The sequence below is a fragment of the Fundulus heteroclitus genome, chromosome 12, assembly GCF_011125445.2.
Source record: "Fundulus heteroclitus isolate FHET01 chromosome 12, MU-UCD_Fhet_4.1, whole genome shotgun sequence".
Taxonomy (NCBI): Eukaryota; Metazoa; Chordata; class Actinopteri; order Cyprinodontiformes; family Fundulidae; genus Fundulus; species Fundulus heteroclitus.
In genome coordinates, this window is record NC_046372.1 from 48,115,758 (window position 1) to 48,143,491 (window position 27,734).

Here is a 27,734-nt window from a genome sequence, read left to right on the forward strand (position 1 = left end):
ATATTTGGTGTGTAAATCCATAAACAAACAACATGGGCCCTGATGCAATTTGACTGCTGTTTACAAAAATAATTAAATAGAATAAATGGTTAGGAACATGTAACCTTGCATGCAAGATGAATGCTTGTGGTAATTGTGCGTTCACAAACACACGAGAATCCATCTTGTACCCCTCCGGGTTCAACTGTTTGTGCCCGAACAAAAAAACGGTTTGGGACAATCACATTGCAGCATTGTAGTTTAAGGTGAGACGTAATGGTGCAATGAAAGCAAGAGCTGACAAGCCCACAGCTGAACCAACACAAACATGGTAGTGCAGGAGGATGGACGCATAGTTGCTGCTATCACATCTGTTTTGTAAAAATCCATAATTTCATCTGTGAAAGAAGAACATCAAGGAGTGCTTTGACTAGCTTACTTCTTGTGATTTCACACAGTGCCTGCTGCTTGTATTTTAATTTGATGCTGTGACTGGCTAAAACTAACCTTTAGTAGGTGGGCACTAGGTGTCACTTCACCCAATCAACTCAGAGAGTTCTGCTGAAGTTCCCTTCTTTCCCCAAACAGATTCAAATGGAGCAGTCCCAGATTGATCATGTGCAGAACTAGAGGGCTCCACGTTATCAATCTAGCTTGGCAGGTTAAGGAACATGCATCAAAGCATAAAAAGGAGATAATTTTGACATATGCTCTTCAAACCTTTGTGTTTATCAAGGAACCATTTGCACATTTTTGTTTAAGGTCAAGCATGCTTTCCATTTATTTGTTGAACTAAAACCAAACATTACATAGATCGGTTTATTTGAGTTTCAGTCCTTAAAAAGAAAATCCAATTCAGCAGGTTAGACTGGAAACAGTATCTGCTGGTAGTATCTGATTGGTGTGTCTCTTGTATGTAGTCTTGATTGTAAAGGCCCAGAATACTTATGTTTATCTGCATAAATCCGACAGACTGGATGAAAAATCAGATGAAGACATTTTAACCATTTGTTGTTAAGATTCTTTCATGATCTCATGTCTAAGAAAGCTCTAAAAGTCTGGCAGGGATATTACAGCTTTGAAGTGTTTTGAGGTTAAGTATGTGGGCGAGAACATAATTATTTAATTTATTTTAGGTATCAGGTCAGTACTCTGAGTACGTTATCTCTAGATTAAGTGAATCCTGAAGCAACCTTATGTATGTCTGTATCTTTGGGAACAAAAGCAGATAGGCCAGTTTTAATGCTAATCTGTATGTTTCTCCCATTTCTCTGGAAAGACCTGGCTGAATTTGTATTTCTGGGCTTGTTCCTGGCTGAGATGACCATGAAAATGTATGGCCTCGGACCCCAGAACTATTTCCACTCTTCTTTTAACTGTTTTGATTTCGGGGTGAGTCGTCCTGCACCACTGGACCTTTTTTAAAAAAAAAAAAATGCAGGCCTGCAGGATTTATGTAATTGTGTTTCTAGGTCATTATTGGGAGTATTTTTGAGGTGGTCTGGGCTGCAATCAAACCAGGTGCTTCATTTGGGATCAGTGTCCTGAGAGCACTAAGACTACTCCGGATATTCAAAGTTACAAAGTAAGTCTTTGCAACTGCATGTGTGTCTGTTTTAGAGTGGTTATGTGTTATATATTTCCTGTATTCACATGTATCTGTGTGTAGGTACTGGAACTCTTTGAGAAATCTGGTAGTATCCCTGCTCAACTCCATGAAGTCCATCATCAGTTTGTTGTTCCTCCTGTTCCTCTTCATTGTGGTCTTCGCTCTGCTGGGCATGCAGCTGTTCGGTGGACAGTGAGTCCTTTCTTAACACTGATGTTTATTCTAAAAAAACACTTACAAGGCAAGGCAACAATATTTATATAGCACTTTCCAGTAACAAGACAATTCAAAGTGGTGTACATGAACAGAAAAACATTAAAAGAAAAACAAAGGAAGAAGAAAAGTAAATCCTTTCTTTCATTAACAAACATACAGATAGACTTAATTGTTTCTATTAATAATAAGAAATAAGTTCAGTATATTCTTGGGGATTTCTGATCTAAAGTAAATTTGTCCAACCTTTCCAGAGATACAAATAGAATAACTTATTTTGTTTCATTGTTTCACTGAATCGAGCTTTATCACTAAAAATTCAAAGCTAAATCCTGAAGTCTCTGCTCTGACCTTACTGACACTACAGCCAAAGCAGACAGCAGCAGAGTAAGGGAAGAAAGCACAGTAGAGGCTGTGTGCGTGTGTGTGTGTGTGTGTGTGTGTGTGTGTGTGTGTGTGTGTGTGTGTGTGTGTGTGTGTGTGTGTGTGTCTGTGTGTGTGTGTGTGTCTGTGTGTGTGTGTGTGTGTTTGTCTGTGAACTGTGGCAGATAGCTCTCGCAGTCAAAGTCTGATAGTGATGGAATGCTATCAGGCAGTTCAGTAGCTCTGTCCAGGTCACAGATGTCACAGAGCATGTGGTTTACATAACATCCAGGAGAAATTAAGATTGCAAAGGAGCCAGTTTGGATAATAGCATTTGTTTTGGGCAGGCAGACTCTTGTTTTTCTGTCTGCCTTAAAGTTTCACTGGTACATTTTAATGCTGATTCCAAAAAGGCCAAAAATGTGGTCATTCTGCCAGTGTCCAGCTTCCATTTTTCTCCAAGATCATTCCCATTCTGCCAGCAAGTTCAGAAACAGCAGCTGGTCTACAATTCTGCTTGCACAGCATTTCAGTCTGAGTGCTGGTAGCAGACATATCCCTCACATAGTTTCAGGCAGCCTTGACATGGGCCAAAACAGCTGGCAATATTTTCACAATTTCTTAATACTCCAGGTAACCGGCAGCTCCAAAAAGGAGAAATCCTGTTATCAAAATCCAATTTTTAACACATTTTCAACATCCTCAACTGACAAAATGGACAGACACACAATCCTCCTCTCACCATGTGTCCAGATGCACATGTCCCGTCGGGCACAGGGGCTCTCCTTCACCCAGTCTGATCATTGAGAAAATTTGATCAATTGTGTTCAGCTGACCAGATCCATTATTTGGAAGATCTGTAAAAAAGAGGCTCCAAAAAGATTGATAGAAGCAGGCAAGGAAACTGGGGAGGGAGAGAGGAATAGGAAAGGAGAAAAAAGAAAAGAAAAGCCTACTATAAAGATCAGTTCCTGTTGATTGGGAGTTTTAGATAAACGCTGGTTTAATGTGTCCTAATAGGGTACTGGACTAATGTTTTTAACGTTTCACTAAAAAGGCTCGGATTTACGCCTGACCTTTAACCCTTTAACCAGTTAGGATGTTGCATAGAATGTCTCTGAAAGAACTTAAACATAAAATTACTAACATGTCTTCAGTTGTATCTAAACTACCCCATGGCAAAAATGATAAAATGTGATGGACACATTATATAGACTCCTTGGCCACTTCATTAAGCACACTTTGCCGACATCAGGTTGGACCTCCAGAACTGCCTTAACTCTTTGTGGCATTAATTCAGCAAGAGTTCGGAGACATCTCTCACCTTTTGGTAGTAGCTGCTGCAGATTTGTCGGCTGCACATCCATGATGAGAATCTCCTGCTCCACTACATCCCAAAGGGTGAGCTTTATAAATGGCGTCCACAGGTTCAACTCTGTTCTCCTGGTACAGACCATAGGTTCCTTGCATTTAGGTTTTGGCTTTGAACTGACAGAATTAACTGGTTCACCATGTATATTGTTGACTGAGAAACATATTTTACAGTCAGTAGCTTACTGTGCCTAGGGTTGACTCCTGGACCAGGTCATGTACTGCATGTCGTCTTGTCCCTCTGCCCCTTACCTTTTTTAACCCCTTCTCAAATAATCCAAACAGTCCCATCAACTCTTTTTGAAATATTTTGTGCTGCATAAATCAACTATCAAATCCTTTCTCCTTATGTCAATTTCTTGCTGTTTAAACTATTTTAAAACTGAACATTCTCAGACTTAAAAGTTGGCTTAGAGTTGGATAGAGTGCAGGCATAGTGGAAAGCGCAGAACGAGATGCAGTCAAAAGGGTAGGGAAGCACAAGGTAGGTGCTATGGTCGGGGATATTCTATACAGAGCTGGGTCTTCTAGAGTTTCTGGAAGGTAGACAGCTCTGGAAGCGCTCAGAAGGTCATTCCGCCATCATGGAATGACATGTCTCTGTGTAGGTATAGAACGTGGATCTCAGTTGACTTGATATGTTTGTGATGGTAGTCAGAACCTGTTTTTCCTTTCTCCAGGTTTAACTTTGAAGATGAAACTCCGACAACTAACTTCGATACTTTCCCAGCAGCTATTCTCACAGTTTTTCAGGTAAGACTCTGCCATATTTTTCGAATCTTCTCCTCTTAATTGGATTCCATAAGCAGGATTTGTGTCTTTTTCAGATTCTAACTGGGGAGGATTGGAACGCCGTCATGTACCACGGGATAGAATCTCAGGGTGGTGTGCATGGAGGAATGTTCTCCTCTATTTATTTCATCATCCTCACACTCTTTGGAAACTGTATCCTGCCTTGATGATCTTTTACTCCTGTGGCTCTCGTACAGCGGTATTACACAGTGAAATGTTTTATTAACAATGTAAAGAAAATAGGCAGCTGTGACTTGGTGGGTTTTTTCAGTGCTTTAATTTTTTTTTCCTGAGCATTAGTAACCAGATACACTCCTCAATGTGTTCTTGGCCATCGCTGTTGATAACCTTGCAAATGCCCAGGAGCTCACAAAGGTATTTTGTTTTCATTAATAGCTGTTGAGGGATGATCCCAGATTGCATCTATTAAAGTCCTGTACCTTTTACCATTTAAACCTGATACCCATAGTGAGCATTGCATCATCCGCTTTCAGACCCAGATTGAAAATATAGCAAAATGTAAACACCGTATTGTCTTTTGTTCCTAATATCCTCAAGAGGTGAAATATATAGGGGCTAATTCCAAAAAAGTTAAAAAACAAAACAACTGAACTTTTTTTCCCGAAGTTTGAAGATGTTTCGCTTTCTATCCAGAAAGCTTTCTCAATTCAAAATGTCTGGAGTAGTGTGGAGTTCCAAGCTTTATAGTACTGACCAAGAAAGGCCTTGTAATGGCTTTGATAACATGAAATTTGAACCGAAACAGGTCCAACCCCTTAGTAATGGTGAGTCGCATCCAGATATATACAGTGGATGGGAAAAAAATAAAATAAAGAAGAGATTTAAGGTGACTTATATACATTCAAAGTGGTGGCAGGTAAAAAATAGTGCTGGTTCTGGTTGGTTAAATAAGTAAATAAAATATGTGAGATAACTAAAATAGGTGAAGGCTCACATAGTACAGGATTATTGCACAGGTTATTCCACAGGGTATGAAATAGTTATTTATGCAGACGAACATATCTTAAGATTTTAGGGGGACATTTTTAACAAAGACCGTGAAAGGGGATAGGACAGGGCACTGTGCAGCTGCATATGTGTAAATTGGTGTAGTCTATTCTATTTACTCATTTACTGACCTTTCTATTTAGGATGAAGAGGAGCAGGAGGAGGCCATTAGCAAAAAGCTGGCTCTTCAGAAGGCTAAGGAGGTACACGAAGTCAGTCCCATGTTGGCTGCTAACATTTCCATCACAACGTAAGTGAGCTTGTCCTGGTACCTTTATAGGTTATTCCTTTTATTTATAACTACACAAAGATAAGGAAGTTAACTTTTCTTGTACTGAGGATCTCTTGCTAACCTGTTGTTTCAGCCAAAAGATTAGTTCACTGAAGTGCAAAGCTACAACACAGTATAAGGGCAATTGTAGGTGAAAGAATAAAAAAGGAGGAGACTGTAAGGAAGAACCTTGAGTTACAAGTCATCTATGCTCGTATGTCTGCCTCCCGAGGCAGACACGTTTGCTCACTCTGCACTTTTATGGCAGCTTTTTTTTTTCTAGTGTGTTTCCTTTTTGCCTTCTCAATGAAATGCCATGCACTGATAACATGCAACAGGGAGGCACTACTAGACATTGGTAGCTCACACAATCACCTAGATTTCACCACTGGAGCCACAAATCATTGTTCGCTCCAACAGCTACCAGCCTCACCACCACCCCATGATGTTGCACTGAGCTCGTGGGAGCATGCTGACCCAAAGATGGTGCTCCACAGACATAATGATGGAAGAGAGCCATGGTCAAAAGCCTGTACTAGCCGACCACCTCTACCTAGCCTCTTAGTCGCTAAAGTGTGGTCACTGGACGATCTAAGAGCCAGGATTGCAATTCAACAGGAAATAAGACAGTTTTGCAACCTTTATTTTTACAGAGACCTGACTTTTGGACAAATTCCCAGCGTGCACCACTCAGCTACAGACTCAATCTGTTAACCTGGAAGTTTAGACTGCAAGCTAATGTGGGAAGTGTGTGTTTATTAACAACTCATGGTGTGGCAACACAGAAACTGTTTATAACCATGGCTGACCTGACATGGAGTTTTTACTACTGAAGTGCCAACCCTATTATGCACTGAGGGAATTCACTGCTGTGTTTCTGGCTGCGGTTTAAATCCCCCGCGAGCCAACTTCGCTGCAGCACTCAGTGCCCTCCATGATGTCATCAGCAGGCTGGAGATGGCGCACCTCAATGCTGTTTACATCACTGCTAGAGACTTTTACCAGTGCAGCTTACAGACTGTATTCCCTAAATATTATCAGTATGTGCACATTCTCACCCGAGAAAGGAACACTCTGGATCATATTTACAGCATTATCTGTGACGCATACAGGGCTGCACCCTACCCCCACATCGGACACTCTGACTACATCTCTCTGTTTATGTACCCATAAAGAGTAAGTACCCATAAATAGATAAAGACTGAAACAGGTAAACCCGGCCATAAAACCCATACAACTCTGGGACTCAGAGATTTAAAGCATCCTGCAGGACTGTTTTACTGTAACAGACTAGGATGTGTTTAAAGCTGCATCCACTCTGAAGAATTCCTCTGTCAGCACACAGGACAACGCTGGGTATGTGTCTGGGTACATTAGCACTTGTATTGATAACATCGTTCCCACAAAACATGTTAAGAAGTTTCCCAATCAGAAGCCCTGGATAAACACTCAGGTGCATAACATGCTGTGTGCCTGCTGTGTTGCATTTAATCAGGCAATGAGGCTGTGTACAAAGCTGCCAAGTACAGACTGAGGAAAGCCATTACAGCAGCAAAGAGGATATGGAGAGGCAGCCTGCCAGATGACCTCAATGCATTCTACACTCGCTTTGAGGCTACAAGTAACGACACAGAGATATACATACACACACCTGAACCCCCCTTACCACCACCAAGAGTCTCAACAAGTCAGTTAAATAGAGTGCTGAAGAGTCAACTCCCATAAGACAGCAGGACCAGACAACATCCCTAACAGTGCCATCAGAGCATGTGTCTACGAGCTGGCTAATGTCTTCACCACTATCTATAACCTTTCCCTCCCCCCCAAGAAGAGCCCACCCACCTGCCTGAATGAACAGACCAGTGGCACTCACACCAATCATTATGAAATGCTTTAAGAGGGTGGTACTGGCCTACATCCAGAGCAGTATACCGGACACTCTTGACCCTTGGCCCACCTCAGATGCCACCACAGCTGTCCTCCACTATTCCTTGTCCCACCTGGGAAACGAAGACTCCTACATCAAGTGCTCTTTGTGGATGACAGCCCTGCTTTTGATACGATCGTCCCCCACAAACTCACCCATAAACTGTCCACATTTGGTCTCCATCCCACCGTCTGGGACTGGCTCCTAGACTTTCTGACTGATAGGCACCAGTCTGTCAGAATTGGAAGCAGGACATCGACTAGCATTACCACAAATATTCCACAGGGTTTTGTCCTCTTAAACACATCTTTACACCCTGTTCAAACATGACTGTGTCACTTCCCACAAGGACATCATCCTGAAGTTCAATGACAACACCACATTAATAGGATACATCACAGTAGGGGAGGAAGCTGCCACTCTGGCAAAGCTGCAGGCCCCGATGGTGTATTTCCCAGGGTGCTTAAAGCTTGTGCTTCCCAGCTGTGTGGAGTATTTAGTCTAGTCTTCAGCCTGAGCCTGCACCTCCAGAGAGTCCCCGGGCTGTGGAAGATGTCCTGCCTTGTTCCTGTGCCAAAGACGCAGCGTCCTAGTGGCCCACAGGACTACAGACCGGTGGCACTGATGTCCCATATCATGAAGACCTTTGAGAGGCTAGTCCTGAAGCAGCTAAGGTCCAGGCCCTTCACTGATTCACTACAGTTCGCCTACCAGCCACACCTGGGAGTTGAGGACAGCATCATCTACCTGCTGAACAGAGTCTACACTCATCTGGACAAGCCGGTGAGCACTGTGAGATTCATGTTCTTTGATTTCTCCAGTGCTTTCTCATCCTCTACTGGGTGAGAAGATGACTGCAATGCAGATGGAGGCCCCCATCATGTCCTGGATTGTTGATTACCTGATGGATAGTCCACAGTATGTACGCCTACAGAACTGTGTTTGACAGGGTGGTCAGCAACACTGGGGTCCCTCAGGGGACTGTCCTCTCTCCCTTCCTCTTCACCCTCTTCACCTCAGACTTCAGCAATTGCACTGAGTCCTGCCACCTTCAGAAGTTTTCTTGACTCAGCAATAGTTGGCTGCATTGAAAAGGGTGATGAGAGTGAATATAGGACTGTGGTGGGCAACTTTGTCACTTGGAGTGAGCTGAACCACAGCACCTCAACGTGACAAATACTAAGGAGCTAATGGTGGATCTGAGAAGGGCAAAAACACCTGTGACTCCTGTTTCCATTCAGGGGGTCCCTGTAGACACTATGGAGGAGTATAAGTACCTGGGAGTGTACTTTAATAATAGGCTGGACTGGACTAGAAACACAGAGGCAGTCTACAAAAAGGGCCAAAGCCGACTCTTTTTCCTGAGGAGGCTGAGGTCTTTTAACATCTGTCGGACGAGGCTGAGGATGTTTTATGAGTCTGTTGTGGCCAGTATGCTCTTCTTTGCTGTCACATGCTGGGGCAGTGGGCTGAAGGTTGCAGACAACAACAGACTAAACAAACTGATCAGGAGGGCCAGTGATGTTGTGGGGGAGGAGTTGGACACTCTGACGATTCAGTCCATCTTAGACAATGTCTCACACCCTCTCCATGACACACTGGCCCAGCAGAGGAGCTCCCTCAGCAGAAGACGCCTCTTACCCAGATGCACCACAGAGCGCCACAGGAAATCATTCCTGCCTGTGGTCATCAATCTCTACAATGCCTCCCTCAGAAAGTCAGACACCCCCCTCTTTAATTGTGACTCAAAATTATTAATTCATTCTTTTGCACTCTTTTAGACATTATCATTATCATTATCACTATTTTTTAGATCTGTATATATATATATATATATATATATATATATATATATATATATATATATATATATATATATATATATTCATATATATATATATATATTCATATATATATATATTCATATATATGTGTATATATATATATATATATTCATATATATATGTATGAATATATATACATATGTATTCTCGTCCAGTGAACTCTGGAGATAGTTACCAGCAACTCCCGCGACCCCATGAGGGATTCAACAACTTAGAAAATGTATATATATGAATATGTATATATTTATATTTTTTGTGTGGAATGTTGTGTATATATATATATATATATATATATATATATATATATATATATATATATATATATATATATATATATATATATATATATATATGTTGTTTGTAAATCTAAAACTTTGTAGGCTAAAATTTTCATCGCTGGTCATGTGTGTGTCACGTGACAGAATGTTTGCAAGCTGTCATGCACCGTTGGCGTCAATATGTGTCAAAAGGGGTACAAGCAGCTATATTTGATGAGTTGGAAGTGACAATTTGTGGAACATGGGCAACATGAAGAAGATGATAGTAGATATGAGGAAGGAGAGCAGACCTCATCTGCCACTCTTTATCCAGGAGCTTGAAGTGGAGCTGGTAAGCAGCTTTAATCTCACAGTTCACATTAGTGAGGATGTCACATGGACTACTAACACCATACAACTGGTCAGGAAAGCTCATCAGCAGCTCTATTTTGTGAGGAGACAAAGGAAATTTGGCATGTCAACTCAGAAACTTCTGCTGTTGGATTATGGAGAGCATGCGGACATACTGCAGATGACCTCAATGCATTTTACACCCGCAGTATGACATACTAAATTCTTACTTTGCACAGCAAAGTAAGAATTTTGATCTACAAAGAAACATGTATTTTTTTCTGTGCATATGACAATAAACTTTTGAATCAGTCCGTATTTTAGCTAATAGCATAGCACCATGTTATTGGCATTGTTTAGAAGACTGGAGCAAAGATGACTCATAACTCTCAAGAATTAGTTATTGCAGCATAATACCTAATTGATGCAGCCATGTCGAAGCTTCTTCCACACAGTCTCAGGCGAATCCCATTTGAGGTGTTCATGGCAAGTTGGAATCTGGAAGATATTGTTTTCATACAGGAAAGGAGCCCGCATGTACCACTTACACCTACATATGCAGAAGTTCATCTCGTAAATTTACCACCTAAATCCAAGAGGACTAATAGCATTTTTTTATCGCAAAAATCTGATTTAAAATCTTAGCAAACTTTTGGGTTGTGTCTGATGTGTTTAAAAGTTTTATTCTTGTAATTTTCTGACTTTACTATGTCAGAAAATATTATTAATATTATTATCAGTTCTTTGCCTTTAAACGTGAATATTTCTGATTTTTTTCAAATTTACAACTTTTCAACATCACAAAATTTCCAACAGATTTTTTTGGCCGCAATATATTTCTCTTTTTTTTGTCCACAATGGCCCATATTCTCCGTCGTACAAAACAGGATTTCAATCTCTTACCATAAAATTCACTGAAAAATCTGAGCAGCATTTATAAAAGAATGTTTATGTGTTTTTGTTTCTCTTAGTTCTCATCCAGCAGGGTCCAATAAAAAATATACATTTTAGGGCCAAGTGCTAAATAGCTCCCTTATTAGGTTGAAGCAACGATCTCCTGGCATATCAAACATTCTCTCTATGAACTAACACATGCTACATATTTTTTAATATAAGCTTGTGCTTTACATGTGCAAAATACAGAGTTAACATTTCTCCACTTTTCAAATATTCTGCTTTTTGTCCGTCAGGAGAAAGCCTAATCTTCCTGACCTGCTAATAAAAATTGAGGTTGATTTCTATTATTCCCTTTCTATCCCAATTATGTCCTTTTACCTCCTGATTTACAGACCCAACACTTTTAAATTTGACTTTATTCCAGTTTACTCCAGATTTATTAATAAAATACTGTTTTTTTTATGGACTGGTGACCTGTCCAGGGTGTACCCCGCCCCTCGCCCAATGACTGCTGGAGATAGGCCCCAGCCTCCCTGCGACCCTGCAAGGATAAGCGGGTACTACAAATGGATGGATGTTTCTTTTATGTTTTTTTTTTTACTAATTTAATAGTCTTCATAATTATTTTTGAATATTTTTCATCTTGCTCATAGTTACTTTCTCTTCCACAGTAAAATAGACAATAAATGATGGGGTTCTTTTTGACAAATTTGTTACTCCAAGTTTCATTTTTTTTAAATGAAACTTGCTAACCAGCACGTGGCTAGCTACAAAAAGATTTATTTTTGGCCTCATATATGAGGGGGTGTAAAGCTTTTGAATTTCTCTCAGCAATAATCTGGATAGATTATAATGAGTAACAGTGGTGCATTCATCTTTGTAACAGGGATTTTTCTCACTCAAGCTCCAAAATATAGAGTTCTAACAATTCTTTCCATAAAAATAAAAACATGAATAAAATAAGATTAAAAACTCTGCTACACATGGTTTATCACAAATTCACTGAACATCCCTGCTGACCAGGATCAAGCTTGAATTTGTACATATGTTGAACTTGCAATACCCTAGCAAAGGGCAACATCCACCTCCAAATGTGCTGCTGACTAAATAGCATCCATACCTGAGTGCAGTTTTGCCTGTTCAAAAGTATTTCTTATGAAGGAACGCAGAGGAAGAAAATACTATATTCATAGTTTTTTGCCAGTAAAGAAATTGGCTGATGTACTAATATCCAATTTTACTGCCCTAATTGCTTTTGAATAAATAACCTTTAATGTGGCTTCTCTCTCAAACAGTGAGAGTTTCTTGGGGGAAACCAGTGCCAAGTTTCAAGAGCATATTGCTGCAGGTCAGAGGGTACTTTGTCTGCTTGGTACCTGTTGTAGTCTAAAGGTTGATCATCTACCTTTAGACTACAACGGGTAGCAAGCACAGTCATAAAAACCTTGTGCTCAAGCATGGTATTTGTTTTGGACATCCTATCCCTAGCACAGAGGTCCAACAACAAAACAAACCTTGAATTCAGTCGCCATTACCAACAGGATGACCCCCATAGGGCTTTTCATTTCATGGTGAGGGATAAAGAACAAGTACTCATCTTGTACCAAAAGGATCTCGGTGAAGAACAAAAATGTCAAAATAAAAATTTTAAATGAAAACAAGAATGTCAGACTATATCAACAAAGAGACAGAGCAAGACAGAAGGACTGTGACAGGGACACTTTTAGTAGAAAAAACAAAAAAACAAGAGAGACAATAGCAAATAAAGTAATTGGCAGGAATAATTGCACATAATGCAAAAGTAGAGATTATTATGCAAACAGCAGAGTGAGTAAAAGAGGTCTGTATCGTCCTGCAGTCCAAGTTGAAGATGTAACTAAGGATAACCTAAGCCACTCTAACTGCAAACTTTCATAAAGAAATGTTCTAACCCTAGTAATGAAAGTAGACAGGGTGGGACAAGAACTGGGACATGGTTCAACAGGAAAGGAACCTGATAACAAAAATATCTGCCTGTTTCAAACTTTTTGAAGCAACTCTAAATCTGTAGTCTGAGCAAAAGTCCCCTGTTGGGAACATAAAGGACAATGAATTCCTTAAAGGTATACTATGCAACCGGGGTTGATTTTCCAGCGAGGCTCCCCCCAGAGGGCGAAAGTAAAAGTGCACTGTCATAAAGATGCTCAGCTGTTCTGGTTTCTCCGTCAAGCCAGGCGCGGTTGTTTTGAGCTTAGCAGACAGGCGATCGCAACGAAAAGTAAAAAAAACGGCAGTACAAACAATGACTAACACAGTGAAAGTATGAACATCAGGCTTCCCGCAGCGCTATCTTGGCGAGACGGCCGCTGGGGCCGTCTCGCCGCGGCCGCCGCGGTAGCATCTCACCAACATAAAAAAAAAATAATAATAAAAAAAAAATAATAATGATAATAATAATAATAATAAAACTTGATATGCTTGCATGTTTATTTGAGGTTAACACGCGGTTCTTTGTTGTTGCTTTCGCGCGTTCATATTGTGAATGGCAGGGCAAAAACACATGGAGTTCTCGCCGTAAAGCAAGACCGACTCTCGCGGTCTTGCATGAGACTTCTGAGCCTGTGAGTGCGGGCCGAGGGCTCCTGCAATTGCAAGTACGGTATTTCCACCAGGGCGGCCGAGAAAACCTTTGTTCGACCTGAAATGACTCATTTAATCATCCAAAACGGTATGGAACACATTAATTAACTGAAAAATGTTGCATAGTATGCCTTTAATATAAGATGGAGCCTGATTATCCAGAGCTGTATAGGTAAAAGGAATACATTTAAATTTGGTTCTCAGTTTAAATGCTGATTTGGATTTACCAGGGAGTAAGTAAACATAAGTTAAAAATAAATAGGATATCTCCTTTTGTTCTTGCTGCAATGTATTTTTGTCTTTTGGTTCAATAATAAAGAACTAAAGTAGGCCAGCCTTGAAGTAACAAATTCATGAGCTATTTTTTTTCTGCGTACTAGGATTCTAGATTTCTAATTTTGACAGTTTTCTGTAGGTGGAAGAAAGAAATCCTATAAACCTGTTTAATATGGCATTGAAAGGATATGTCCTGATCAATGATAACACCAAGGTTGTTTACATTAGTACCAGAGGTCAAGATCAAGACTTGTCAAGATTATGTAGACTGAGTAATTTGCCCTGATGTAAAGATGACACATTCTATCATGTCCAAGTTAGAAAGTGGAAAATGAAGGCCATCAACATAACAATGGAAATGTATTTTGCTATCTATAAATTTACCAGGCAGAAGTATGTATATATAAAAACAATTGGTCCAAACACAAAACCCTGAGGTACGATATAATTACCCAAGGAAGATTTATCAGTACTATAAACTATTTTTTATCTTCCAAATTAATATGACTTAAACCCGGCTTGTACAATTCCCTTTATCCCTACATGTTCAAGTCGCTGTAAAATAATATTAATGGATATTGAAGTTGGAGTGAGAATAATGCATCTTACTTCATATTTCTTGTGCTATATGCTATGCATCCTATTTTTGTTTTTTAGAACTGTAACCCCCCTCCATGTTCCCTTCCTTTGCACCTTTATGTATAATCTCTGTTTTTCTTTTAAAGTGTGGCTTTCCCCCCTCTGTATTTCAGTGCTGCTTCCTTTTTATGTGTTTGTACTTTAGGAGTTATGTCTGCACCCCAGTCCATCACTTCCTGAGGTAAAAAACCCCCAGCTATTTTCAAGCAAGGTGGACAATAATATTGATTACATGATGAAAACATACATACTTTTGTTGTCACAGACCATATGATCAAATTAACACTTTTGTTCTTGTCATGCACACCATATTCCAAGCTTTTCTTTAAAAGTTGTCTTCAAAAGTTGTCTTTAAAGTTGTCCGTTTAAAACTCTCTGAATTGTGACATACATACCCTTTTTAATTGCTTTTCTGGATTGTGCTGTGAACAGATTGATATGTACTCCAGTACTGGCATATTAACTTATAATCTTAACTGTAAAAGCTGGGAAATTGTTCTTAGGGCAAACTAACAAAAGTGCATGCATGCAGCCATCATAGTTTACTGTAATCTGTAAACATATTACAAATGTTTGCCTATCAAAGCATGGTAACAGAGCCATGCTTGGGCCTCAGCCATAACCATGATGAGCTCTCTCCACAGCAGACTGTGATCTATGGAACCAGTTTTCCACTGTGCTGAAAGCTTCATTGCTCATACTGTCAATCATTTAGCATTTAAATACAATTTGCATAATCACATGATTAAAAAAGGTGGCTGCTGCCTTTATTTACCATACAGATTCATAAGGGAAGTCATGCTGCTCACTGTATTATTGAAACAGCTTACTGTATATCCTTTGCAGAGAAAATAAACCAGGAGCAGAAATGAGTTCATATTGTGTCCTACTATTTAATATCAGTGCTTATGCCTTTTTGGTTCCTCTTTGCCCAGCAAGGAGCAGCAGAGACCAGTGAAAACAATGTCTGTCTGGGAGCAGAAAGCCAGCCAGCTGAGGAGGCACAATCAGGCTAGCTGTGAGACTTTGTATGACCCCGAGGCGGGTGTCCGCCTCCCCTCAGGCCTCCACGCCCGGCCCGATGCGAAGACCCACCTTGACAGGCCCTTGGTCGTAGGGCATTCAGATGGCCACCAGCATCACCGTCACAAGCCGTGCACACCAGAAGAAGCAGAGACTGCAGCTGATCCACCTTCTGCTCCACCTCATTCTCATCACCCTCATCGTCACCACTGCCACAGAGACAGAGATCAGGCTAAAGTGAAAGAAGAGCCCAATGACAACGGTCACAGTGGCAAAGAAGGGAGGCAACATATCCATCACAGCCACTCCAAAAACCAAGACTCCAGCTGGAGACAAGAGAGGAAGAGTGAGAGGTCCCGCAGCAAAGAGGGGGGGAGAAAGCATCACCATCATAGTTCAATGGATGACAGCGCAGGTGGAGGAGCCACAAGAGAGAAAGAGCATCGCCATCATCATTCACATCGAAAGTCCAGAGGGGGGAATGGGACAGTGAACAGTGGAGAGAAAGGGGAGCGCAGACTCCATCACAAAGATGGACGACCATCTAACAAGGATGGGGATAGGGAGGGCAGAAAGAGGAGCCATCACACTCATGGATCGAGGAACCAGTCCAGGGCTGAAGGAGAGGAGTCCAATGGGAGGGAGGAGACACATACCAACAGGTGAAAATATGCATGACCAGTGACACTATTTCTGAAAAGTAAGAAGGAAACTTTTACTGAACTGCTTCATTTGCTTTTATTAGAATATTTACACATGGTATAGCACACATGAGAATGTAATCACTGGAATATAGACAAGGCAGGTTATATAACTTCTCAAACCAAAAGGAAAAAATACACATGTTCTAACTGTTTTTTATAAATTTTTTACTCATGATTTTTACACATTTCTTTAAGTTATAATAGTATAACACTACTAACATTATTTATAGTATTCACTTAAAATTCATAAAACTTAAATGCACTAATGAGTGAAGAAACATGGGTAAGTGTTTAAAATCATGCTTGGCTGTTTAAAGCACTGATTTAAATTACCATCAGCTGCAGGAGATCAAGACTCAAACTCATATTCAGACACATTTAACATCACCACCAACTAAAACCCTGGAAAAAAGAGGTCTACATAGCTGTGGAACACTTCATCAAATAGCAGTCATGCAGGGACTTTACTTTTCTTGTATTAAAAACATTTTATTGGTATAAAATTGGATCTGAAATACATATTCCCCATCCACTTTAATGGGTTCACATTGTTAGTATTGGATTGGACCCATTTTTTGCATTCAGAACCGCTATAACCCTCCTCGGCATAGATTCCACAAGGTGTGAGAAACATTCCTCTGAGGTGCTGGTCCGGATTGACATGGTGTCATCGAACAGAAACTGCAGGTTTTTATGGCTGCTCATCCGTGGTATGAATCAACATCCCAAAGGTACTCTCTAGTATTTAGATCAGTTGATGTTTGAGAAACCAGTTGAGAGGATTTGAGTACTGAGACATGATGCATTATCTTACAGAAAAAAGCAATAAAAACATGAGTATGCTGTGATTATACAGGGATGGACAAGTCCAGCAACAAGGCTGGTGTTTAAACAAGCCCGGATGATACTAAGTGACCCAATAAAATATTATTTACACCATCAAACTACTCCCAGCAGCCTGAACTGTTTAAACAAGGCAGGATAGATTCCTGCTCTGTGCATCATATTATGACAGTACCCTCTGAGTTTAACAGCTGAAATCAAGATTTATCAGGGCAAGTGTTGTTATTCCAATCTGTTATTAACATCCTTTTTTGAGTCTGTGTGAATTGTAGCCTCAGAGTCCCTGCTCTTAGCTAACATAAAATTGTCCGTTTGCTGTAATAAAACATCTGCTTGAAGGTTTGACATGTTTTGTTCTCATAGCTGCCACTCACTAGATATTTTCTTCTTTTTGAATCATCATCTGCAAAACCAAGAGATGGTTGTGTGTGAAATCCCCAGTAGCTCAGACCAGTATGTCAGGTACCAACAACTTTGAACTTCAGCAAGTTGTCTTCCCCACACCCACATGCCTAATAATACTAATGTATTATTTTATTCTAAAGATATCTTAATTTCTGCGATAGACTGGCGACCTGTCCAGGGTGTACCCCGCCTCTCGTGGGGTACAGCCTGGACAGGTTGACAGCTGGAGATGGGCACCATTGACAGCTGGAGATGGGCACCATTGACAGCTGGAGATGGGCACCAGCACCCCTCGCGACCCCAATAGGGATAGGTGTGCTAGAAAATGGATGGATGGATGGATATCTTAATTTCATCGATCACACATACCCGATTTATTACTAATATCCTTGCACCTACTGCCCAGGGGCAAGGCACTCAGCCACACATTCTATACAACCATTAGGTTCTTTCTATTGTGTGGATGTCAATGTCATCTGCTTGATCTCTATATCTGATGTAAGGTAAACCAGCAACATTCAGTTTTAGTTGTAAAGTAATTAAGATATCTGTGTGCAATAGGCTTTTTTTTATCACTGTCAGGCAGTGGTATCTGAAGCCTGACAATGGGATGTGAGCTGTAATTTGCCTGCAGTGTGCTTTTAATTTTACCAACAGACACGCTAAAGCTCCTGACTCTTTGTGAAACACCTCATAACCAGTGAATATAAGATCATGCAAAGTATTTCTAACCAGACATTTAATGCTAATGTATTTTGAGGTATAATTTTGAGGGAAATTGTCTGGCTCTGGTCAGAAAATGGACATCTTGCAGGAACAAGTGGGAGTGTGGGAAACATTGATCTAGATACCATTTAATTTGAGAAACCTTCACACTGACATAAAAAGTGATCAAAACCACAAAATTGTATTAGTTATGAAACTATGACCGTGACACACTATACACAGTATACCTTGATTATGGAGTCCCTTCATGGTAATTATTAGAAGTAAGGATTTTTCTGTTTAGGAGATTAATTTGTAACTAATTAGAGGCTGTATATATATATATATATATATATATATATATATATATATATATATATATATATATATATATATATATATATATATATATATATATATATATATATGTATGTATGTATGTATGTATGTATGTATGTATGTATGTATGTATGTATGTCTACCTCATAATTTTACCCACAATGTGTTGGTGCCACTAATTACTATAGTGGGGAGCTGACTACGATGTTTTAGTTACCATTATTGAGTCAGCTTTCTAGTGGCCAAGGATAGTTAAACACTGCATAACAGAGGGAACGAAAATAAATATGATTCTATTGGAACAGGTTTGGTGACTCGGAGGGAGAGTCGTTGGTCCTCTCCCAGCAGCTGGGCTCTCTGGGAATACCTGGCCAGCCAGAAGACTCAGACAACCAGAAGAATGTCAGAAGAACAGGCCAGACCTCCATCCACATCACCCCTGTGACGATCACGTCCCCCAGAGAGACCACTCTCATACAAAGTTAGTACCCTAATGGCTTCAGAATGCATATTTACTTTGACTTTAAATTATTCAAACTTCTCTGACAACCATTAAGCGGGCTGTATTTTTTTCTGTACCTTTTATGAAAAAAAATACATTGAAACATGGCTTGTAAAGTTTTCGAAACTCACATCATTTGTACCATTGACATCACAACAAACGTGAGTTATTTGCAAGCTAAAGTAACCTAAACTAGACATGATTTACTGCATCAATGGTTTAGGTGGATCATTAATTTAAGCTTGAAATTTTTGTCTGTAAATGCAAGAGCCTGGAGGAAAAGCTACAGAATGTCAATGCAAATACACACACACACACACACACACACACACAAACTCAGTAGTGTGTGTGGCCTCCACGTGTCTGTATGACCTCCCTACAACGCCTGGGCATGCTCCTGATGAAGTGGTGGATGGTCTCCTGAGGCATCTCCTCCCAGACCTGGACTAATGCATCTGCTAACTCCTTGACAGTCTGTGGTGCAACGTGATGTTGGTGGATGGAGCGAGACACGATGTCCAAGATGTGCTCAGTTGGATTTAGGTCTGGGGAATGGGCGGGCCAGTCCATTGCATCAATGCCTTTGTCTGGCAGGAACTGCTGACACACTCAAGCCACATGAGGTCTAGTATGTCTTGCATTAGGAGGAACCCAGGGCCAACCACACCAGCATGTGGTCTCACAATGGGTCTGAGGATCTCATCTCTGTACCTAATGGTAGTCAGACTATCTCTGATGAGCACCTGGAGGGCTGTGCGCCCCCCCCCCCCCCAAAGAAATGCCACCCCACACCATTACTGACCCACTGCAGAGCCGTTCATGCTGGAGGATGTTGGAGGCAGCAGAACGTTCTCAACAGCGTCTCCAGACTCTGTCACGTCTGTCACATGTGCTCAGTGTGAACCTGCTTTCATCTGTGAAGATCACAGGGCACCAGCACCAAATTTGCCAATCTTGGTGTTCTCTGGCAAATGCTAAACGTCCTGCACGGTATTGGGCTGTAAGCATAACCCCCACTTGTGGACGTTGGCCCCTCATACCACCCTCATGGAGTCTGTTTCTGATCATTTGAGCAGACACATGCACATTTGTGGCCTGCTGGAGGTCATTTTGCAGCATTCTGGCACTGCTCCTCCTGTTCCTCCTTGCACAATGGTGGAGGTTCTGGTAAGCTGACAGACACAGCAAACCTCCTTGCCACAGCCTGCATTGATGTGCCATCCTGGATGAGCTGCACTATGTGAGCCACTTGTGTGGGTTGTAGACTCCGTCTCATGCTACCACTAGAGTGAAAGCACCGCCAGCATTCAGAAATGACCAAAACATCAGCCAGAAAGCAGAGAAACTGAGAAGTGGTCTGTGGTCACCACCTGCAGAACCACTCCTTTATTAGGAGTGTCTTGCTAATTGCCTCTAGTTTCCACCTAATGTCTATTCCATTTGTACACCAGCAGTGAAACTGATTGTCAATCAGTGTTGCTTCTTAAGTGAACAGTTTCATTTCACAGAAGTGTGATTGACTTGGAATTGTATTGTGTTATTTAAGTGTTCCTTTTATTTTTTCTAGCAGTATATATACTGTATATCTATATATTTAGATATATATAAATATTACTGTTATTCAGAGAGTTGTATCTGACTTTTGATTGGTGTTTTTAGTAAGAAGCTGCTTCGAAACAACACCCTGCTTTTATTCATATTTTGTAATTTTCAATCACATAGGTTGACTTGGAGTTACACTCAGTTAAGTGTTCCCTTTATTTTTTTTAGCAATATATATATATATATATATATATATATATATATATATATATATATATATATATATATATATATATACTGTATCATGTTCTTTTCAGTTTATTTTTTCAGTTCAGTTCTTTTCAGTTTAATGGCCAGGCATTTTCCCCTAACAGATCGATGGAACAATGCTGGACATTCAGATCTGTCCACTTCTGGAGCACAACTTACATTTGTTTGTAGTTAAACCTCATGACTTAAAATGCTGAAAGTAAAATATATTTCTGTCACTAAGGCTCCCTGTGAAAAAGCTGTACTATTTGTACTTACAATAAAACATGGAACTATGTAAACAGAATGGAGCTGCAGAATATGTATATGAATAGAAAATTTGTGCTTGAAGTATCACAATTTAATACCGACTAAACTATTGTTTTCACTGATGTCTGCAGTTCTGTGTAGTGTTTTTATAAGTAATGAGGGGAAAAGAATAACAGTGACAGAGAAAGAGAGTAATTATTTTTTTTATTATTTGTGTATTTATAGCTAGTCATATTATTGTTTAGTATTATCACTTATCTCATGTTTTACTAATATTGTGCAGCTCTAGTTCATACATTTATTTTTCCAAATTACTAGCTTCCAACTTTTCCTTAGTGGTTCTTTTGACAGTTCATAATGTGAAGGTGTTGGGTGATGTTATTGAGTTTCTAACTGGCTTGTGTAAACTGTCACTCTTTGCTTCACAGTGAACAGTACTGACAATGAATCAATGCCCATGAATGAGAAGAACTTGAAGGATCACTGTCACTCTGGAACGAGACCCATCCTACCTTACAGTTCAATGTTCATCTTTGGACAAACCAACCCGTGAGTCAGCTCAGTCTGCTTCATCCATCCATCCATCCATCCATCCATCCATCCATCCATCCATCCATCCATCCATCCATCCATCCATCCATCCATCCATCCATCCATCCATCCATCCACCCACCCATCCATCCATCCATCCCAAACATTGGACAAAACATTCCTCTCTGTCTAGGTGAGCTCTTTGATAGATTCTTCACACGCTAGTTCATAGTGATATTATGTTAACTGACACCATGTTACTCTCTTAGTGCTCTGGTAGTATCAGAGGACACACTTTTTTCCCTAGAACAAACTGGAATTTCAGTTGTTCTTTTGTTGCTGTTTGAGTGTTGTGAGAACTGTTTCTTTACCATGAAATGGATTACGTCCTCCAAATGCAGCTCAGGTAGACACCAGAGCTGAGCGCTATTTATTACTGGGAAAAGTACAAATATCAACAAGCCGTTTTTGGGTACAATGTAAATGAAAATAGATATGTGAAGAAGGGATGTGTTGTCAGGGAGACCTTATCTGTTTTCCAGCAAGTGTTATTTTGTGGCTATGTGAAAGCATGCCTCTAAATCACAGGGAAAGCTCCATTAAGAACTCCACACAGCCTATATCCGACAAGGTTAGCTTTAACTTTTAGAAAATATCACCCAAATTGAACAAACATAACAATACTTTTGGGTTTATGTGCTGCTGCAACAGATTGCTGTTTCTTTGTCTCTCTCCCATAGAGTACGCCGGCTATGTCACTACATTGTGACCCTGCGATATTTTGAGATGTCCATCCTGGTAGTTATCGCAATGAGCAGCATTGCTCTGGCAGCCGAGGACCCAGTCTGGACAAATGCCCCTCGCAACAATGTAAGTCAGACAAAATAAGAAATTCATTCTTTTATTCAGTTGTCTTTTTTTGGTGGGAGGGTCACCTTGGGGCTAAAATGTGTTTGTTAAAAAATAATATCCTTTTTTAGTATCTTTCAATCTATTTTCCGTACCCCATGTCTGGTGAAGCAGGAACCATGCATTTAAAGGTTGATATGACACATCTCATTAATAAAATCTAGGAAATCACCATGTTCACAACAACATTCATCATGCACCCAGCTGGGATTATCAACAGGTGCAGGGGCTGATAAAAACCACTACTGTCATGACATGAAAACTCAGTTTCATGTCCAGTTGGGGGGCTGGATTTAAGGTAGGATTGGATTTAAGGCTGGATTTAAGGAAGAGGCAAAGGAGTTCCATGCCTTAGAGTCTGAGCTGAAAACACAACAACATAAACTTACAAGGAGGAGCTTCAGCAGGAGTGCAAATATCAGGCCACATCATCATTTTATAGAACAGAAAGGAGCCAACATCAAGAAAAAAAAACTCAGAAAGGTGAAGAAGAAATTGGATTCCGCTGAGACTTTGCTGTACATAGTCACTGTGTAACTAAACATCTGGACAGTTTACACAGTGTCAGTAACAGACCTTAAATTTTTCTGGTCTGTATGACACAAAGCAATGAGCAGGAAACAACGAAGTTAAAAGTCCACACAGCTATAGGTTCTAGAAACACTATCAGGTGCTATCCTCAGGAGTAATTTAATAGAAATAGAACACAGTACCTTTAGTCTACATGGCCCTCCAGAGAGAAGAGAAGAGAATTGGTTGAAGGAACAAATACGAAAGACAGGACAGTGAATTACTACACGCGCACACATCCTTGTTTAAAATAATCATAATAATAATAATAATAATAAGTTTACTAACCTTTCTAAAGTCTAACACTGAATCTAATCCTAACCTAGAACTAATTGACACGTTAGTACTCACCCTAAACCCTACCCCAGAAAAAGTGAGGATCAAAAAAGGGTCCTCACTTTACATCAAAGCTTCACTTTACTAGGGAAATGAGCAAAAAAATGTCTAACTCAGCTGCAAGTACAAGAACTTACACACACACACACACACACACACACACACACACACACACACACACACACACACACACACACACACACACACACACACACACACACACACACACAAAGAGAGTTAGGTATAAAAGTTGTACTACACGTAATTCCCAGTCCAGCTCCCCAGAACCCCAGTTGTCTGTGGTTTTTAGATGCCACCACTTTATTCAAAGAATTAAATTATTCTGTAATAAGCAGTGTTGGAGCAGGAAAAGTCTAAAACAAGGACCAGGTTTTACTGTTCTGTAGTTTGGAGTTTAATTTACAATAATTCTATTTCTAACCCATTTGTCATGTCAATGTCAATAGTTCTGTAATATGGTCTCTTTTTCAGGTGCTCAAATATCTGGACTATGCTTTTACAGGGGTTTTCACGTTTGAGATGGTGATCAAAGTAAGGCAGCACTCTTTTCATCATTTTCCACTTTTCAAATAGACAGCTGTTTTCAAAGACACAGCAATTTCTTGCAAGATGATTTATATCTGTGAACTTTTTTGAATTACAATAAAAAGTGTGGTATGATTAATATGGATTTTAAGTGACCCAAGCAAAATGGCACTTCATTGTGAAGTGGAAGTAAAATGATACGGGATTTTTTAAGTGTTTTATAAAAGAAAAACTGTAAAATGTGGCTGGAATTTGTATCCAACCCTCTTTACTCTGATGAAATTGTAATTATAATATAACGGATTAAATTTAGATATATTTTTTCCAACTCTGCTTTAGATGGTGGACCTTGGACTGCTTCTCCATCCTGGATCCTACTTCCGAGACCTGTGGAACATTCTGGACTTCATAGTGGTCAGTGGGGCACTGGTGGCATTTGCATTTTCGTAAGTTCATCAACTTCTACCTTTTTGCTGTAAAATGAGGATGTTACTCTGGCCCATCCCATTTGGTTGACTGATATGTTGTGTCAGATATAGAATATGTGGCGAACCTCACAAGGTTAAGGAGTAGACATAGAAGATGCAACATTTCTCCTGCCAAACGTGCACTGCAAGATAAAAACTTACTTTCTGGACTAATATCTGAGATAAACAATGTCCTGAGTATAAGAGGTGTGAAGGTTTTAACCCCAGTCACTGAATCACTGGTTGCATCCGAAACAATCTAATTGGTAAGGACTCTTTAGCCAAAGCAGATAGAAGCAATGAAATAACCTGTGATAAATATAACCTGTGATAAAATATAATGGATATACACAAATGCAAACCTAGAAAATGAATCTTTTATTATTTATGATGTTCACATATATTATTTTGCATATAATGTGTATACACAGTTTTCTATTTAAAAAAAAAACTATTCATACAATTAAATTAATTAATGTAAATGACACAAAATCATCACCAATATGTCAGCTCTGTTTAGGAAGAATAACAAGCAATTGGACCGGTTACAGTTAGAACTAGAAAGTCTGTATGAGTTTACACATGTTTTGGTTTGCGTAATGAAGAGCTTCAGCCATTTATTACATTTGTCTAATTTGCGTTTTTTGTAGTTCCTTTTCCGGAAAGGTCCTGATTTGACTCTGTTTCTGTTGCATAGTGCCGTATGAATTAAAGGTTGTCTGAAATCGGCACAGCAGTTCAAAGCTCCATTGCTTCCCACAATAGAGTTCTTACTGTTGGCCCCATGAAAGGTCAAGGAAAATGAGCTTGGAGCTATCACTGGAATGCTTCGGATGCGGCCGCTATCACTTAGGGTGCTTTCACACTGGATGAAGGTCCACTACCACTTGCAGGGTTTTGGCTTGTGGGGTATTTTAGGAATGCATCGGGGAGCCAAGCTGGGATAGTTGTAGGAGTCCTCTGAGGATTTACAGGAAATGCAAAAGTTCAAGGTCCTTTATTATTGTGGTGGCACCACATCCAAGTTGTAGGTGGTGGTAGATGTTGCCCAGGCTTACCAGCTGGTCCTTTCTAGGCTACCATCTCATCATAGCAGTAGTATTGTGATAATGAGGTGTGATTTTCTACCCTGTAGTTTACAGTGGTGTAACTGGTAGGATCGTCATGAGAAGGTGCTGCTGGTGTAAAAAGCATTTAGGAGGAGCAAAGAAGATGAATTCATTTTGCGTCTCTGTGCTGGCATTAAACACTTTGAAGTCATATAGCTTTTACTCTCCTTCATAGCTCTCATTTTACATCTATTAAGCAACGTATTTAAGCGGATTAATGTTACTACAAATACCTCCGTAAAAATTAATCACAGTTGAATTGTGTATATGTAAATTAATAAAACGTCAAGTGATTGAATATATCTCATGATCGATGTCTGTATGGTTTGATTGAATTTGACTTTGTAAAGTTCCTTGAGATGACATGTGTTGTGAACGGGGCATATAAACATAAAATCAAATTGAATTGAGCTAAAGATTAGGGTGATGGCAAGAAGGCCTTCCAACCTCAAAGACTTGGAGCTCATTTCCGAAGAGAAATGGTCACAGGGTCGAAATAGCCCTCTTTTCTGTCAGTCTTGTATGTTTGTGCGTGTGTGTGTGTGTGTGTGTGTGTGTGTGTGTGTGTGTTCCTGCGTGTGCGTGTTTGTGTGCATCAGTTTTGACATTAACCTTTTTCCTGTCTCTGTTATTGGATCTCTTTGAAGGAGCTTCATGGGGTAATGTCTCCTCTACTTCTTTTATTGTGCCTGTCTATCTCATTATGTATGTGAGAAGGAAAACATACATAGCTAACACTGCAAAAACAAGGAATTTCCTCATATGTTGAGTCTTACACAAACAGAAACAGTTTAAAAACAGTTTTAAATATTAAGACAATTAGGATACATATTTAGATCAAAAGGTAAATGACTGATTCTGTGTATTTAATCTGAGTGGTGTAGTTTTTTATCATCTGTCCTGTAATAGGTCTTTAATCCAAGAACAGCACTACAACATAGTTTTTGTGCCACCAGTAACGTCGTTTCAAGAAGTCTCCTACTTTAAATCTTAGAGGGCAAAAGGGTTTGAAGATTTTGACGCCATGCATTACTGTTTATCTGGACCAGAATTTGTTCATTCAAACTCTTCTGCCTTTGTAGAATTGTGACCAAATGTTTTGAGACAGGCAGGTCCTCTTAATTTTTTACTTCTTTAGTGGTATTTGATCATATGTCTCTATAGTCTGGTCAAGTTCAACATTAAGTATTTGATACTTTACTATATATATATATATATATATATATATATATATATATATATATATATATATATATATATATATATATATATATATATATATATACAACATTCCACACAAAAAATTGCATTGCAGTTGACCCTTCCTCCTTGGGTTAACTGGAAGCAATCTTACAAGCAGCAAGGTCCTTGCCTGTTAAACCCTCTTGAGACAAAGCAGTAATGACACCATATATATCCTTTAATGTACCATGTTGGCAAAAGCGAAAATTATTTGCAGCACCACCTTCTTTTTCAATTGACCATTTGGTTCTCCAAATTCCACCCAGCTGCAATGTAGTTATTAGAACTTTCATCTGAGCTAACCAGAAAACCACTGGAATTATATTAACAGCTACTTTAACTTTGCAATTAATAACATTTTATTACATTCATATGACATTTTTTCTACATCCTCGACTTAAGCAATTTACAATCAGAAGAATGTAAGTTTGTAATGAACAAAATTTCTCTCTGTCTCAAAACGTTTGGCCCTTGACTGAGTATAGTGCATGTTAACAAAAACTCTTGCTCAGAAAATATCCCTTACCTGAAAAAAAGACAGAAGAAATCTAATGCATTTAGATTTCTTTTTTTTATTGTAAAAACACAAACAGTGCACCTGCCTTAGTCCTTGCCATGATAGTTGTGTCAAGCTTACTGGGAGACCTTCTTAAAATCAAATCCCAAGCTACATTTGAAATGGTTCTGTGCTGTAAGACATTGTATGTGACGTGAAATTGCTTGTGGGAATTTGCAGGGTTTGTCTTTTTTTGGAGTGTGTACCGTGATGCCTGGGATGTACTCTCATCACGTTGTCCATCTGATATGTCCTTGTATTGTGCTGTCATACTGCCTGGTGAGAAACCATTTCACCATGCCCCACTCCATAGCACAGAGGGACGTGACACTAGCTTGTTCATTACACCTTTCCTACTCTCCTGAAAGAGCTGTTTTCATTGGCATGATCCTTCACCGCAGCTCCACTTGAAGCTATAACCTCATTTTCATCAGTTAATGTGGGTAGACTTCTAAATTTTCTCAAACGTT

General features: G+C 39.7%; 1 protein-coding gene across 1 annotated transcript in view; it reads left to right on the forward strand.

Annotated features, from left to right (window-relative positions):
- cacna1ba (calcium channel, voltage-dependent, N type, alpha 1B subunit, a) overlaps positions 1 to 27,734 on the forward strand; it is a 133,069-nt gene that overhangs the window by 62,560 nt on the left and 42,775 nt on the right. Inside the window, 15 exon segments of the mRNA XM_036144732.1 lie at positions 1,259 to 1,371; positions 1,452 to 1,564; positions 1,649 to 1,780; positions 4,216 to 4,288; positions 4,363 to 4,480; positions 4,635 to 4,702; positions 5,479 to 5,585; positions 14,562 to 14,597; positions 15,352 to 16,101; positions 18,741 to 18,916; positions 21,427 to 21,547; positions 22,270 to 22,399; positions 23,837 to 23,896; positions 24,230 to 24,336; positions 26,114 to 26,125. Coding sequence (XP_036000625.1) covers positions 1,259 to 1,371; positions 1,452 to 1,564; positions 1,649 to 1,780; positions 4,216 to 4,288; positions 4,363 to 4,480; positions 4,635 to 4,702; positions 5,479 to 5,585; positions 14,562 to 14,597; positions 15,352 to 16,101; positions 18,741 to 18,916; positions 21,427 to 21,547; positions 22,270 to 22,399; positions 23,837 to 23,896; positions 24,230 to 24,336; positions 26,114 to 26,125 — 2,116 coding nt within the window.